General features: G+C 54.8%; 1 protein-coding gene across 1 annotated transcript in view; it reads right to left on the reverse strand.

Moving 5' to 3' along the window:
- Positions 1 to 6077: 6077 nt before the first annotated feature.
- LOC142067374 (voltage-dependent L-type calcium channel subunit alpha-1S-like) overlaps positions 6078 to 16665 on the reverse strand; it is a 49836-nt gene continuing 39248 nt past the window's right edge. The window contains exons 23-33 of the mRNA XM_075115950.1: positions 14509 to 14615; positions 14182 to 14266; positions 13423 to 13490; positions 12775 to 12836; positions 12568 to 12608; positions 12218 to 12311; positions 11551 to 11635; positions 10867 to 10979; positions 10113 to 10280; positions 9663 to 9752; positions 6078 to 8999 (exon numbers count right to left, since the gene is read on the reverse strand). Of these exons, the coding sequence (XP_074972051.1) occupies positions 8868 to 8999; positions 9663 to 9752; positions 10113 to 10280; positions 10867 to 10979; positions 11551 to 11635; positions 12218 to 12311; positions 12568 to 12608; positions 12775 to 12836; positions 13423 to 13490; positions 14182 to 14266; positions 14509 to 14615 (1045 nt within the window). The 3' untranslated portion in view covers positions 6078 to 8867. The remainder of the gene's footprint in view (positions 9000 to 9662; positions 9753 to 10112; positions 10281 to 10866; positions 10980 to 11550; positions 11636 to 12217; positions 12312 to 12567; positions 12609 to 12774; positions 12837 to 13422; positions 13491 to 14181; positions 14267 to 14508; positions 14616 to 16665) is intronic.

Below are 16665 nucleotides of genomic sequence, written 5' to 3' on the forward strand. Positions count from 1 at the left end.
AACCTTGTGTTGTGAGGTTCTCGTTTCTTGCCCCTGATTGTATTTGGGCTTTTGGGGTAATACCCAAGTTCAGAACAGCGTCTTTATAGAGGAAGATAAGGCAGCTTCCTACAGGTTCTTTCACATGGGGTCAGTTAAAACGGAAACATGTATAGAACGGAATGATCACGTTTCTTTCCTCTCACTATAATAAAATCACGTACCTGTATTTCTCAGGAGCTGTACTTTACATTCATCCGTAAAGAAGCAGCCTTCCCTAAGGTGCAAGAAGACAAGTATCTGCGTCATCAATGCTACAGGTTTCTTTGAGGCGCAGAGATAAACGCCCCGAATGAAAATTTCTGTCTGCTGGACCCAGGTGATTAAGACGGTTAAGCCACAGAGAAGAAGCCCTGTTATGCTGAGCCATGTGAGAACACAAACTACTTTCTGTCCGTACTGACTCATGGGCGTGTGCAAAATATCGGTGATCTGCAAGTAGTAATCCAGGCACCTTCGGCGAGAAAGAACACCTATCCGTGTTGTAATCTAGGAGAATGTTTCTGAAAGGTCTAGAAGCCAGTATCTAGTGGCTTTCAATTTTTTAAAAAGATGCAGGTTTCTCAAGGCCACACAACCACAGCGTTAGCATATTTGTTTTAGCAAGCGGTGGCCCTGTAGGTCACCGTGTGCTGTGACAAGGTGGTCCTGAGGAGACAGAATTGCTTTTTTAAATTTCCCTGAGATTTGTTTATTTGATATCCACCCAAACCCCAGTGTTAGAACAGTGGGACAAATCTGTATCGTCATAAACAATACAGAAACACCTAAAATCCAATTCCTTGTTGCATGCTGAATGCCTTCGCAGACAAAAAAAAAAAAAAAAAAAGGAAAAAAAAAGTCTGACTTATGTACCCTTTTTCGATCACATCAATTTTACAGGGAAGGTGTTTGCCTCTTCTCCCACCAAAAGCCAAAGATTTGAGCGAAAGGGAGTGAGTGGGGAAAGAGCACAACCAACCTCTTTGGAATTCAGAAATGTTTAGAAAACACCAAGTTTGTCAGTGAGAAGGGATGAAGTAAGAGAATGGCCGGGGAGTGCAGAAGTAGTGTTCTATCATGTATGGAATAAAAACATTTGGAAGGAAAATGGTTTTCTCCACGTCTTTGTAACTGTGTTGAGAAGCGCACAAAAATCCTCTTCCGTGAGAGCACAGGGCGCCACAGCAGCCCCATGCGTGCTTGATACATTTCATTAAGCCTTCTGTTTGCCAACATCCTCACGAGATATGATCATCCTTTGAGTCTGAGCAGGCCCCTTGTAAATCCAAACAGAAGAATTGCAAGAATGTTCGCTGATCATTTTTCACAATATTTTAACCAGATCTTTCTACACTTGCTGTCGTGGTTTAGCCGGCAACTCAGCCCCACGCAGTCGCTCGCTCGCTCCCCCACCGGTGGGATGGGGGAGAGAATCAGAAGGGTAACGCTCGTGGGTTGAGATAAGAACAGTTTAATAATTGAAATAAAACCAACAACAACAACAAAGCAATGGAAAGGAAAACAACGAGAGGCGCGAAACCCGGGGGGGTGGGGGGACGAACCACCGAAACAAACCACAGGCGACGCAGCCGCTCGCCGCTCGCTGCCCGCCGACCCGACGCCGCGCCTCCCCGAGCCGCAGCTGCCCCCCCCCCCCTTAATATACTGGTCATGGTGTCACATGGTATGGAATGAACATGCCATTGGCCAGTCGGGGTCAGCTGCCCCGGGCGTGGCCCCGCCCCGCCCAGCCTCCCGCCGACGCGGCAGAGCGCGGGAAGCTGGAAAGGTCCCCGACCACCACAGGCACCGCAGTGAAGAGAATTAACCCCTTCTCAGCCAGAACCAGCACAGAAGCAAACACGGTTTCGGTATTGCCACCTTCCATTCGTGTACTGTTCCTGGATTCAGCCTTCGCTTAGAAAAAGGACTTGTGACCTAAATGGCAAAGCATTTCCCTCTCCTAACTGGCTTTCCAATCCATTACTTCCTCACAGAGATGCTGTCTGCATCTTCCGTAGACTGCGTTTGGTCTGGTGCCTCAAAGGATGGTAAGAAAAGCCGTATTCAGGACAGAAGTCCATACATTTCGGTGCCCTCTCTCACAGCAGCCGGGAGCAGATGCTCACATAAATTTAAGGAGCGAGGTCACGTTTCAGCATAGCTGTCTCTCTCTGTCAGCCGGCTGTACTGCCCACCTCAGTCAGTGACTCAGCCCTCGTTATAAGGCAACTGCAGTTATGCAGGTCTTATAACTAATTCATTAATTTTCCTAATTTCTACACTCAGATAAGAAAGAACAAAAGAAGGAAAGAAGGTAAGGGAGGGAGGAAACGAGGATGGGAGCAAGGGGGAGACGAAGGAGAAGAGAGAAAGAGACAAAAAAGAGAGAAACCCTCATCGTTGGTAAGCCCTCTTAGTCAGGAAAACAAAATCTTGAGAGCGGATTATGCAACTAAATGGCTGAAATTCCACCTGTAATGGCCTTCTGCTAAGCTTTGTCTCTCCTAAGTCGTCAGCCTTTAAGTTCTCTACTTGCATTGCAGTACCGCAAAGTCCTCGTAGAGTTAACAATAGCCAGCACCCTTTCTACCTTAATAATATGCTGCTTTTAATTCCCCACAGCCACCTTTTTTCCCTAGCCTCCACTCCACACACCCTCACTCTTCACCATTGGTGATCCGGAGGAAACTGCTGCTGCTTCTGGAGTGATTTAGCAACCCTTGACACAGGAAGTCGGGTCTTTGCCCTTGCAATTGACTCTCCAGCCATACCTGGAAAGGCAATACATGATGTCACTTCAGGAGTTAGAGAATGATTGAAATGGTTATAAAACCAAACTTGGTTAGTCTTTGAGAGCCCTGCGTGAAGAAAGCTGGGCACGAAAGAGATGGATCAATGACAATTCTGATGAGCTCGGTCTAGGGAGCTGTGGGAAGGGGAAGGAAACAAAGGGAGAGCTATGGGAGGGGAGGGGAATTTAGGGAGTTGGAGCAGGTGCTGGGAGCCAGGACTCCTCAGTTCTCCTTTCAGCTCTAGGACTGTGGTAAACTTTGCCAGATACAGTTCCTTACCCATTGTTCCCCACCTCTGTCAATAAGGATGTGGGCCAAAAGGCAAAGAGAGTTCCTAGAGGATGCCAGTACCTATTTCACCAGCCCTGCAAGGCCGGGGCACGTGCATGCCACAGACAATCCGGCAAACCCCAGCTCAATAGTCCAAAGGTCAGAAGTCAGGGACAGAGTTGCTGCAGGAAAGAAATTTAGCAATAGCATGGAGATTGTGCTTATGGTTGCCATAGGACTTGAGCTGGGATTTGCGTATGAGTAAAGGCTGTAAAAAACCCAAGAGCCACATTTACAGTAACATACAAGACTGAGTTTATAATTAAAAGAGAGTTACCTATGGGCGTTGTGAATGGAGTTTTTTAGATGACTTAAAGAATCACCGTCAAAGGTATTAGCAAAATTGGTTTTAAGAAGATATTGTGAAAGTGCGACTTCACAAAGTTCGATGGCAAGTTCACTCTATTAATTACTGCATGGAAGAAACATATAAAGGAAACATGAGTTACACTGGAGTTAAAATGATTCACAGAGAGACCATGGATGCAAAAGGGCAAGGAAGACCCTCCCATTGAGTCATGAGGTTCAGAGCAGAACCCCTTGCTGGCTAAACTCCTGATGGAGCTTAGGTGTGGCCTAGGTCCAACCTTAGTCTCAGACTTGGACAACGTTTTATGTCTAAGGGATTGTACATGCAAAGTTTACGTAACGTTTCATTAGCATCAATTCAACACACAATCAAAGTTACCAGGACAAAATCAAAGTCATCATACTACAAGGTTTTGTGTGATATCAGCTGCTTTCCAAATCTCTGCCCTTGGTGAAAGGTCTCTCTGCCTTGAGCGGCAACCCTGAGAGGTGTCCCAGCTCAAGGGGAGATCACCACCACACATCCACGCTGCCTAACCAGGAGAGCTCAAAGGTGGCTCACTTAGGCTGTCATATTTATGGGATAAAGTGGTTGGCTCGTAGCCAAATCGCGTGCGATGGACAAGGTATGCGTGAGACTCCTTGTACCCACAGCTTTCTTCCTGATAAATGATAAATGATCCTTAGGCAAGGCACCTGCTCTTGATGTGTCAATCACGTGATGGGTGTTCCAAGCTCATATGCACTGATGCCCTACGGTGGCAGTCTGCTGCTTCGTGGGTTTTTAGAGAACAGATTGAAACTAGAGGAGTTCGTGGGCCCGGCTACGGCTCAGGCCTTTACCTTCTCCGCAGCCTGCACCAAACCACCACTGTTGCATTAATAGTAGGAGTCTGAGGAGTGGCAAGGTTCAGACAGGACCCCCTTGCTTTCTAAAATCCTCCTCCGAGAGGAGTCTAGGTGCGGCTAGGTCCAGTCTTAGTCTCAGACGGTTTATTTTCTAAGGGTTGTAGAAGCAACCACTCATCAGAGTATTTGTTGTCAGTAACTAATCTGGCAGATGCCCGGCCTGCTCACGTTCAGTGAGAACCATCACGGCTAGATCAATGAATAGTGCGATTTATTAAAGCGACAGATACACAGGTTCTTTGGGTCACCGGTGATAAGATTGCTGGTTACAAGACGCACATAAATACTGAGGATATGAGTACACTGCTGGGCTACAAGTATGCTAAACAAATATGAAGCAACTCTACTATGAAGCAAAGCAACTCTAATACGTTAGAGATTTAAAGTGACTCTGTAGAGGTTTCCAATCTTACCCAAAGGCATCCCACCGCGGGGTAAGAGAAGCTCAGCCCATCGACTGGTCCCAGAAGTCAGAGTGGTACGCGATGGTATCTTCCCTGACACCCTCTTTCTCTTCACAAATTTCATACTATTCTTTATCTTTCAGGTGGAGCTTGAGTGACTCTAGTCATACATCCCTTTATTATGGCTGGCGTAAAATTTCCTCGCTTTGCTTTTAAAGATGTAGGCTAGAAAAATTCAAAGCGCGTGCCCAGTGAGGGGTGGCCGCACCTTAGAGGCGGGTAACTTTTGGGATGGAGGTGTGTTTTGGTATTAGAATGATATTATAGTGAGCAAAGTTCACCAAAAGGACAGCATTTAGTCAAAAGCATGACGGACCGTTGGCCCAGGGTCGCAAATGTGCAGCGTACCAGCTCCATGGTACCTGGAGTTCCCGTTTATCACAGAGCCCGGCCGCGATGCCCCCACACCGCTCCACCCTCCGGACAACTCCTCTCAGAGTCAGTACGCCAAGTTCTCCTGGCATTGCTGACATCTAAGGTTACCAGGGAACTTTCATGGAACGGCTTCCTCGCACGTCAGCTGCATTTCACCCTGAAAGCTTCTTCAGCGCTGTACCTTTTCTAAAAACATAAGCTCAGCGTCTAAGTCACCTCCAGCGATTATTCCACACACCACCAGTCTGGTCAAGGGGTCGAGCACATCCGTCACAATGGGTTAGGACCAGCCTTAGGTTGATTCTGTTGATGCAATTCAGAATTTTCCTATGATTTGAGGGTAGGTTTGCTATAGGGGCCATTTCTGGGTAATCGCAAGAAATGAGGCCACCCCAGGCTGCTCTAAATGAGGGTTTGGCTACACATGCATCGATTTTAGGGTACCATAGTTACCAAATCTTGAGCCGGTCACCAGCTCGGTGTTTGAGGTTAGGGATACTTCATGGATCAAAGGCTGTAGTTACCTCGTATGGATGTTGTAGTTTAACACCAGTAGGCTGCTACGTTGCTTGATCTCTCTGCCCTGGAGGGATGGGGAAGAGGCTTGGAAGAGTAAGAGTGAGAAAACCTGTGCGTTGAGATAAAGACAGCATAACAGGTAAGGCAAAAGCTGTGCTCACAGGCAAAGCAAAACAAGGAATTAATACACTACTTCCCCTTAGCCACTTCCAGGAAAGCAGGGCTCCCAAGGCCTGGCCCTGGGAGCCCCGAAGAGCTGGCCCAAGGCTTATTGCTCGCCCCACAACCCGCCCTGCAGTCTGCCCGGCTGCCATGGCGTGACCGAAATCGGGAATAAAACTCCGTAACACCAATGTAGTATGAAGAAGCGGGCATTCTTTATTACGGTGCCAGACGCACAGGGGATAATTCCTCCTAGTGTGCATACCGCAAGGCGTGATAGACAAAGCTTAGATTGCTCGGTTATATACATATGCATTAGCTTTCCTGGAACTAATTCTAACACTTGCTTCCTAATTACCCGTGCGTTTTAAGTCCCTCAGAAGCCCCTCAAGAGGTATCGGGTGGTCCCTAGTGCTTTGCTGAAGGGGTGTTTTTTCTGTCCTTTCCATGAACTCTGAGTCCTTCTTCCACATATGGTCGTGAGTTGGCCCATCAAGTAATCTTGTCACAGTGTGTGGCAAGGTGTGTCGGTTTCACCGGGTGTTGTGACTCTTATCTAGATGGAGATGTCCATAGTTCCTTCTGTCTTGGTTTCGACTGGCGCCAGCTGCTAGGTCGTTTGCATCCCCGTCATGCTCGCAGAGATTACGTCCTTGAGTGCATTCTTGCCTAGAGGCCCCTCACAATATCAACCTCTGATATTCAGTTCACAATAACCTTTGTGCCTGACTGCTCAGGTGCCGATTCAGATCGGTGGTGGCAAGAATGATCCTCCAGCCTTCCTGCCTGTGCATCCTGAGCGTGAACCCTCTCTGCTTCTTCCCCAGCCTCAGCCACAACAGCCTCTGCTCCTCATCTCTCAACAACATATTCAAGACCACCTGTATCTCCTTCCACTCTGGGTCATGATTCTCCACAACAGTTTCCAATACCTTCGCCACCTTTGCCGCATCTTCCCCATACATTAGAGCCATCTCCTTCCAAGCCCATCAGCCTGCTACTGAGAAGGGTACTTCAACCCGCACCCACCCTCCTGTCCGACCCACGGCCTGCCTTAAGGGTGCTTGTAGCACTGCCCCCTGTCTCCTAGTTCTTCCTGCTACAGCACTGAAATTCCGGCCCCCCTTCACTTTCTATTACTAGCGATAGAACGAGGGGAGATGGCTTCACGCTGCATCAGGGGAGGTTTAGATCGGATATTAGGAACTACTTCTTTACTGCAAGAGCGGTCAGGCATTGGAACAGGCTGCTCAGAGAGGTGGTGGAGTCACCATCCCTGGAGGTATTTAAAAGACGTGCAGATGTGGCCCTTCAGGGCATGGTTTAGGAGACATGGTGGTGTTGGGTCGGAGCTTGGACTTAATGATCCTAGAGGTCTTTTCCAACCTTAGTGATTCTGTGATTCAGCACCACCATTTACACCCCCATATCCACTTGTCCAACTTCCCTGTTTCCACACTGATCGTTACCTCCCTGTAGACTTCCCTGTCCCGGAGCCACTAATCATCCTACATCATCTTCCTCTTCCACCAGCTCCTTGTATTTTACACCTCCTTTTACCAGTACTACATGCAGAACAACATCATTTGGGTGGTTTGTCCCAACATTGTTCTAAGGCCAAAACATTTGCATCCTTAGTAATCGATCCGCGATCTTTTCCCCTTTTCCAACCGCTGCTCTGCAACGTGAAAAACAAACCCACGTATGGGATCTCATCCCATTTTCCTTCTCTTTTGCAAAACATCATCGACTGCACTATGGTATTATTGCATTATAATATATATTATTTTAATATAGTAGTATTATAGTATTATATTTCAAAGTACAGATCGGCGACCAATGATTACAATATTCAGTTAACTGCTTCCTTGTGAGGGGATCGAACCCACCCCCACCCCCCTTCCAATGCTTCAGTCAACGCCCTAGAGGTGACTTCTTTAAGACCTTGCCTTTAGACGATTCCCCACCCATATTAAATGTGACTTCCAAAACAACTATCTGATCCGAACATGCAAAAATAAATCCATATTCTGATAACCACGCCAAAATTCAGAGACCAGTCAAGACAAGTAGCCAAACTGGGGACTCAAACCCCATTCAGTGGGACTCTAACCCGCTTGGTCAACTTCGGGGACTCGAAGCCCTTTCCAAACCAGGCAGGGGACTCGGACCCCCCCAACAAGAAAACATCCTTGGCAAAGTTCTTTTTCTCTTAATAACTGACCAAAACAACTATTACAAGCACCGGTACTTAAAACCAAATTATAACTACAATTTCCAATTAAACAACCTTTCCCCTCCTGCGCGGGCAGCCCTTTGGCTGGTACGTGAGGCATTCACGCCAGCAAGCGCCTCATTCCTTGACCTCTCGCCGGGCCTCGAACCCAGCGGCGGGACTCGAACCCGGGGCCCTGGCTGGCGCTCCGGGCGCGCCCGTAGCAACGTGCTCGTCCGTCGGCACGCGGCCGCAGCGGGGCGGGGCCAGAGAAGGGGCGCTGCGGTGGTTGGCGGGGGGCCCTGCCTGTCCCCGCCTGGCGGGCGCCATTGGCTGAGAAGCCGGGAAGAGGGTGGGCGGGCGCCTGGGGGAGCTCCTGCAGAGCCCGCGCGGGCCGGCGGGCGGGGCCAGTCGCCCTCTTGTGAACTGAAGCCGGGCCCTTCGGCCTGCCCTGGGCTGGGGCCACTTGCGGAGCCTCCATGGGCGGCGGGAGGAGCGCTGACAGGCTGGGCCTCCCCTCTCTAGATTCAGTCTTGGGAATGCTTCCTATCTTCCTCGTTTTTAAGAAAAAAATTGCATAGAAGTTGTAACATTTTCCACACGCTCCCGAATTCCCCTCCCACAGCGTGGAACGTCTTGAGCACCCCACTTTGGAGACAAATCTTCTACAGTTCTACAGCCATCTCAATTGCCACATCTTTTAGATTTATTTGTTCTTCCTCCCCTTCTTCTTCTTTCTCATGTTTGACTTTTTTTTTCTCTCTGGTTTCACCTGGGGCTTTCCGGTTGCGCCATCTTCCCATGAACCTGCACTCGATAAATGCAGGTGTACGCTGGGTTTCCCCAGTTGCTCTTCACAAGAAGTTTGATAGACGGAAAGGCTCTGGGAAGCGGCGCGTTCTGTGAAGAAGAGTGGGAAAAGGAAACGGGGGTGTTAAGAGCGGCAGTGCAATCACCCCGTCTTTGCATGCCGGCCCGGCTGGGGCTCGGTCTCCCTTCCCTCTGCCCCTTCCCGCTGCTGCTTGCTCTGTGCTGACAGGGAGGCCGGGGAGGCGCTCCCGCGTGTGGGGCACCTGGTGTGCAACCCCGCCGAGCTCCCGCTGCCTGCTGTGCCTGCTCTCCCCCTGGCAGGCGTGAGAGCGCCGCGGGAGAAGGGGCGTGCTATGGTGGGAGGAGAGGACACTGTCCAGCCTGCCAGCAGGCCGCAGCATGGAGCGACGGTGCTGCCCGCTGCCTCTCGCCACCAGGCCGCCCTGTTTCTCCACGGCACAAAGACGCTGCTTGCGTGGAGTGGGCGCACGTGCAGCTGCCTCTGCTGAAGGCACCGGGCGCAGCCAGGGATCTCTCGGGACTCATGCTCCTACGGGCCTGACCCTGCCCTTGCTACCCTCTTGCTACCACCACCGCGTGCTACTCAGCCCTCCCAAGCAGGTGTCTCTCTCATGACGGCGGCCCGGGCCCCTCTGCCCAGGGAGAAAAGAAAGCATGCGTGCCCTTCCTCCATGGACTTGCAGGCAAACCTGCTGTGCTCCCTGGCATCTCGTCCCTGTGCGTGGAGCGTACCTTCAGAGGGAAGGTCTGAATAGCCTCTTTTGCCACGTTGTACGTGAACGTCCCAAGGAGAGTTTCCTCTTCTCCGTCCGCATCCACTCCCTCAGGGGCAAAGCACAAGGAGAGCCGCTCAGACTCATCCCGACAGAAAGGCAAGGTACGCGCTGGCTCAGCCCTGTTATCCACCCACCCTCTCCTGGGGCTCGAGCAGCAGCCTAGCACCGGGTATGGTGGAGCTCAGTCTCCGCTTTGAGATTTGGTCAAGAACCCAGAGGTGCTTGGCCAGAACAAACCTTAAGAGGGATGAAACCTCTCGAGCCCCTGAAGCGTCCCGCGAGGGCACTGCAGTGCTCGCGAAAGATCAGGACACAAACCCCAGAAGATGCACAAAAGCAAGCAGGGCCCTGTCCTGGCTTTGCCCCAGGGTCAGATGCCCGCCAGAAGCGCCCAGCAGAGACTTACAAAGACAACGACGTCTCTGGGGGCGCTGAGGACGGTCCCAGATGGAGACACGTCTTTGGAGATGTGCTGCACAGTGACGGCAGTCAGATGGACTCGTGCTGGCAACCTGATGACCACCTGGCCCTGATGCCCTTGGAAAGGCCAGCAGTTTCCTGGGGAAACATCCGCCTGCAACCAGAACGCGACAGCAATGAAGTGTGAGAGAGCACTGGGGCCAACACCACTGCCCATGTAGCTCGAAGCATAGGCGCCAGCATGTCTGTGGGGCCTATTTCAGCTTGAAAATGAGGCGCCTGTGAGGAACTGGACAGAAGTAGGAGGCCCCCTGCCCTGCCTGACAAAGGGGGTCTCAGTATTAGGGAGCAGAGGAGAAGAGTGGTTACGAAAGCATCCTAGTCAGGCCCGCGCAGAAACACGTCCCTGCCCAGCGGCTCTGCAGGGCACCCGCCGCCTTCCGCCCACAAAAAGGCACAGTTAGGGGTGAGTGTGGAACCAGGGTCGCCAGGGAGGAAGGCTTTCACCCAGCTGTGGCAGAGGACTGTGGGCAAGATGCAGCAGTTCACCTCTGTTCACCTCGCCAGGGGAACCACGGATCTCTAGCAAGCCCAGCCCTGTGTGAGAGCTTTGGTGTCCGGAACCTGAGCAGCACGGTGGGCTTGACCAGTACCACTGGCCTGAGGGGAGAGCCCCTGAGGTCAGTCCCCAACTTCTCAGGAAGGAAGGACACCTTCCCTGAAGATTTCTGCTACGATACCTGCAAAATAGTCTCAGGAGGCTTGGCAGCGCGGAAGAACCATAAAACCCTGCAGCCCCAATTCTCTTGGCAGTCGTAGGTCTCGGAAGTTCTCTGCCTGTCAATGGTGGCACCTGTAAGGAAGGGAGAGCAGATGACTGCTAGAGGCCGCAGACTAGAAGGGAGCTGGTGCTCAGGAGTATTTGTGACGCCGCCGTCCAGCTCCATGTCTGTCAGTCCTGTCCTCATCACCACGCTGGGGGCAGGGGGGTGCCCAGCTGCACAGAGCAATGACGGCAGCCCCATCCCTGGTGAGTGCTTCTCTCACAGCACCACGAGGAGAAGGTCTGAGGGCTCTGGGAGCCTGCAGGCGCCCACGAGCATGACAGCAGACCAAAGCTGAGAGCTTGGAGCATGAGCAGCAAAGGACGGCCCAGCCATTCCCTTTGCAAATGCAGCGCAGAGGAGCAGAGCCCCTCCATCAGCACAGGAAGACGTGCGGGGGCAGCGCCAGGGGCACCTGTGTGGAGGCCGAGGGCTTGACTGGGAGGGAGTCTGAGCGACCCACTCTGCCACAGCCTTGCTCTTGGACCCCGTGAAGGATTTAAGCTGCCCCATTTTGGAGAGCAGCGCCTGGAGCACGGGCTCCTTTGGGGAGTGCTAGAGGCAAGCGCAGGGCAAGGACTGGGCTGCTTGTGTCCATACCAGAGCTTTCCAGGGCCCAGTCAGACATCTCGACGTAGGCACCCAAAGCCTTCTTGGACGCTGCCTGGTTCACTTCCTGAGCTTCCTGGGAACGCCAGAAATCAACACAGAAAAGGACCACATCAGCAGGCAGTGCAGCGTGGCTCCTAGCGCCCGCAGAGGCAAAGGGTCAGTGTCAGGAAGGCAAGGCAAGCCTTGTCCACAGAGCTGCAAGACTCTCTGCTGCTGGTGTGAGCCGTGAGGACTAGGAAGATTATCTGTGGCCATGGCCATGGCCATGACCCCAAGGTGTGCTGATGTGGGTCCCCACACCACCGTCCACACCCTCTGTGCTCTCCAAGTCAGGAGGGGGAGAGGCTCAGGCCCTGTAAGCCATGGCTGGCACTGTACGTGTGCCTGGGTGCCACCACCGCCTCAGGAGCCTGCTCAGAGGAGCCAGAGGCACCAGCGCACCTAGGAAAGGCTCTCAGGAGTCCTCTGCTGCCTGAAGTGGCCTTGTTACACTGGGGCTGGAGAGGGGCCTGTGCAGTGCAGAAGCTCACCCAGCAAGCTGCTGGGGCAAAGGCTGGGTTGCTGCAGTCAGCAGTCTGACCCCACCAAGAACCCTGAAGAAAATGTTCTCAGGGTTCTGCCCAGCCAAGCCTCCCTCCCCAAAATGCAGGATCACCTTCAAACTGCGGATCTGTGCCCTCAGCCGAGCCACCTCCTCCAGCAGAAAGCGTGTCTTTTGGGTTTCCTCCGCCGCCAAAACGGGCAAGTTCCTGCACGACAGGAAAGCCGATCTGGTCAGAGAGCGGCCCATCGCCTCTGGGGAGCGTCTGAGCTCAGCAAGAGGAGAGAGAGACACGTGTGCTTTCCCTGCTTTGCCAGTGCTTCCCTTCCGCACCAGGCTGAGCAAAAGGCAAAGGCAGGAGGGAAGTACGGGAGCCCTGGCTATTAGGAAAGTGAGTGCAGGTAGCACGAGGTCGGCTGACGCTTCTGCACAGAACCAGTTCCAGCTCAGGAAACCTCTCTTACCACAGCATCTTCAGGTTTGCCGACGACACACGTGTCAGCTCCTGGGAGGGAAAAATGCTCCATTAGAGCATCTGCTACCAGAGTTGCCGCGGCTTCCCAGGAGAGGCTTCCCTAGGAAGGCACAAGCTGCCGCTTCTTTGGGTCAGCCTGCGTGGCAGCAGCACAGCCTGTGATTCCTCCAGCCACTGCCAGCAACGAGTCACTGACCTCTATCAGTCCCTTTGCCTGCGTTGTCCACACCGGCAGCGAGGTCGCACAGGAAGCACCAGCTGCAATTCACATCACCGAGAGATGGTTATTTTAGCGGAGTTGCTAGCCATCCCCCTGCAGCTGCGTTGTCGCCTGCCCAGTGGTGCCCTGGGGCTGGGCAGCAGGTGAGCTGAGGAGGTGGGGAACGTGGGGTGCAGAGAGAGGACGCGCCTCTGACCGGGAGCCATCAGCCCAGGCTTGAGGGGACTGCATAGCCGTGGCCTTCAGGTGTGCTCGGTGCCCCAGAGCTACTCCCCATTTCCCCTCACTGCTTCGGTGAGCACCGAGGCTGGGCTGCATGGGCTAGGAGAGGTACCTCTCCATGGGTCCCCCTGCACGGCCCCTCCCATCTGGGAATCCCCAGCTCAGGCTTGGAAAGAGCTACGCCCTTCTCTCGCAGACTTGCAGACTAAGCAAGCCATTTGGCCCAGTGGCCAGAGCAGCAGCACGGCTGGGAGGCTACCAGTCTTACCGGTAGTCCAAACGCCAGTGCCAGTCAAGGACCTCCTCAGGACGCACCCGCACCACGGGCGTTTCACACATACTGGCCCAAAAGGAAAGCTGGCATCCAGCACAGCCAGGCTGTGTTTGCTCATGAAAACTCACCCAGAGCCACTGGGAGCCACAGGAAGAAGACTTTCAGGAACCTCTTGCTCTGCGGGCCCATCTTTTGCCTAGAAGAGAGTCCTTTGGGTGTCAGTACTGCAAGTCTTGGGCAAACCCCCATACCCGTGGATTTCCCTCCTCAGGCCCTAAAGCCATTGCTTTGCACGCCTTTCCACACCATTCAACGCTGCCGGCAGATCTTCCCCAAACGAAGGGCTCCAGGAGCACCTTCCGAAAGGGAATGAAAATCATGCAGGGAAGTAGAGGGGTTGAGCAAATGAGGACTGCTTTTCAGTAGTTCTTCTGGTGTGGACCTTGCTCTCTCTTGGCTGAGAGAGCAGGCCTGTTCTCACTTGCAGTCACACAGATTGCTCTTAGGGGTGTTTCTCCGCACAGCTGGGAAGCGCAGGGGCCTTGTCTGGCTTTCCTTCCAGACCTGTGTGGTCTCTTGCCAGAGCTGGGGAAGACCCTTGCCCTGCGGAGGCTTGGCTGTGCTCCTGAGCTTCTGGCTACACGGCGGTTTGTCCTACTACATCTCCGGGAGGGTTCTGGGGCTCCGGCAAACGCCTGGGAGTGGGGCTGCCAAGGGGCTTTGCTCTTGGCTCTCCCCGAGAACGGGCACCGCACAAACTTTGGCGCACGAGCGGGAGCCCCGGGCTGCTGGGTGGGGAACACCCTCTGCTCTCCCCCTTGCTTGGGGGAAGGGACATCCCCCTTCTCCCCCCGCCCCCCACCACAGCAGAAACAGGGAGTACGTACCTGGCAAAGATGCGTGTGCTCAGCAGATGTCTCCACAGGGAGACAAGGGCACCTGCCGGATGCCAAGCCAGGCTGAGGACCGCCCCTGGGCAAAAAAGCCAGAGAAAAGTTAGGCCTGTCTCTTGAGGTCTCTTCTCTAGGATGCCCAGCCACACGTGTTTGAGCTCCCTGCGGGAAGGCGGGCACCCAGTCCTACGCACTCCCTCCCTCCCTGGGGCAGCCTGCACTTCTCCTGCCTCTCGTGACATTTGGCCAGAGCTCTGGCACAGCGCAGCTCTCCAAGTTCACCCCAGGGGACTTCACAGCAAGCAGCAGTGCTGAGCTTACTTGCAATTCCTGTGGCCTTGTTGCGCCACTTGGCAGGCCCTTGCGTGGCAGAGCAGGGAGCCGAGGTGGAAGGGACCGTCACCAGCTCCACCTCCACGCACGGGTTCCTGTGGGAGGAAAAAGACAAATGCTGGTTGCCCACCATCGCCACGCCACGGGAGCCGAGGCGGGCAGGAGCAGCCTGAGCAGAGGCCCTTGTCAGAGGACGGGCTGCCCCAGCCCACCCGGCAGGACAGCCCTATTCTGAGCCCGTCACTCCCTGCTCCCTGGCACCAACTGCCCCTTCGCAGACAGCTCTCGGTGGCCGTCTGGGGAGAGGGCACAGGCTGCTGTCCCCCACCGTGGGCCGTCCCCCACCATGGGCCACACCCCTCCTCCCTGGTCACTGGCGTTCTCCCGACCCCTCTCCTCCCCGCACAGCTGCCCCACCACAGCCAGGCAGGACCCCGCCTCAGCATCCCAAGGGGGGGGCAGTGTCAGGTCCCAGGGGCTGGCCTGATGTGCAGCAAAATCTCCCTGCAAATCAGGGTGGGCTCTGACCCCTGCAGCACAAGGCTACCCCCTCCCCAAAGGCCCCTGCTGCACACTGGCTTCTGACGCCACTGACTACATTGGGCCACGGCCCTGCTACTCCGCCCGAACCTGACGCCCCAGGCAGGAGCAGCCCACTTCGTACCCGCTGGCCTGGCAGCAGCTCGGCCCCGCTGCCTCCCCTGCCAGCTCTTGTCTGGCATTAATCCCAACGGAGCCTTTGGAGGCCCCTTGGTGTCTTCCCTGGGGGGCCTTTCTCCTCGCCATCTCTGGGCCAAGGCAGGCTCCCCGCTCAGCTCTTCCCCCTCAGCCCCAGCAAGCGTGGCCTGCCCAGGCAAAACCAGCTCCAGTAGCAGCCACGTGCCTGCCGCCTCTCAGCAGGAGCGCACCTGCCCGGGCAACAGCCACACACATCTGTGGGCTCCTGCCCCACGCGCCACAGGGCTGTGCGGGTGGCCAGCTCTGAGCTCACAGTGGTGGCTCTGACGTCACACTGGGGCTCCCCAGGGCTGAGCCGGGAGGGGCAGAGCGGCTGCTGCCGTCCCAGGCGCTGGGAGCCCGTGCCTGTGGGCGCGCTGAACCCTGCCACGCTCCCGTGCCAGGCGGCTGCCTGGCCTGGCCTGCCGGGCAGGGTTCCATCTCTCCTGGGCACCCCCGGGAAACCAGAAAGGGTGCTGGAAAGGGGGCTTTGCTCTTGCCCCACGAGACAGCCGCTTCCAGCAGCGGTTCTCCTCTCGGAACCCTTTTGTGGGCCAAGAAGAAAAAGGGCCAGTAGACCGGAATGTGCTGTCAGGCGCCCAGCGGTACATCTGGTTAGCAAGGACTGTTTGTTTTCTTGCCCCTGCTGGTTCTGCCTCCGCTTCCCTCATTTGAAATGGCAGTGTGAGCGTCCTCCTTCCTTGTCTTGCAGTGGCCTGGAGGGCCCAGGAGCAGAGGGGCACAGGCTGCGCTGAGGGCTCTGGGCAGCACGGCCCGTACCAGGCTCCCAGCCTGGCAGCACGGGGTCACAGGCTGTATGGAGCACGGCCCCGCCAAGTCCCACCTCACTGCCCGCTGGGAGCCCCACGCCGGTGCAGGGCCAAGCCGTGCTGGGGCAGTGCGGGGCTCCAGCTACACAGCCATGCCAGCCGCTTTAGCAGGGGAGCACAAGGCGCCCACTTCCCCCTGGGCAGCCCCAGGCTTGCCTGGGCCCATGGACCCGCCAGCGCAGCGGGCCGTCCAGGCAGCAGAGCTGCCAGTGCCGTTGATGACAGGAGGGCCCTGGCAGCAAAGGGTGCCTGAGGGGCTTGCGGCAGGCTGGGCAGCTCTCACACTCACGGGTCAGGGCGGCATTGGGCGTGATCCTCTGGGTAGGGACGGGCTTCCCTCATCCAGCTCTGGAAGGGGGCTCCTGTGGGAGCGGTTCCTGTCCCTGGAATGCTCCAGATGGGCTTTCCGAGTCAACAGAGAACGTGGCTGACTGGGACATCCTTGATGGAGAAGGCGCTATACCCCAGGATGCCATGTCCATGACAGCAACTGCAGGACGGAGAAACAAAGGGTTGCAAAAGGCAGCGCCTGTGGGAGCGAAGAGCCTAGCCTTAGCGTTAGATGGTGGAGCCCACGATGGCAGCACCCCAAGGGCTG

Source organism: Phalacrocorax aristotelis, chromosome 21 (genome assembly GCF_949628215.1).
Source record: "Phalacrocorax aristotelis chromosome 21, bGulAri2.1, whole genome shotgun sequence".
Classification (NCBI taxonomy): domain Eukaryota; kingdom Metazoa; phylum Chordata; class Aves; order Suliformes; family Phalacrocoracidae; genus Phalacrocorax; species Phalacrocorax aristotelis.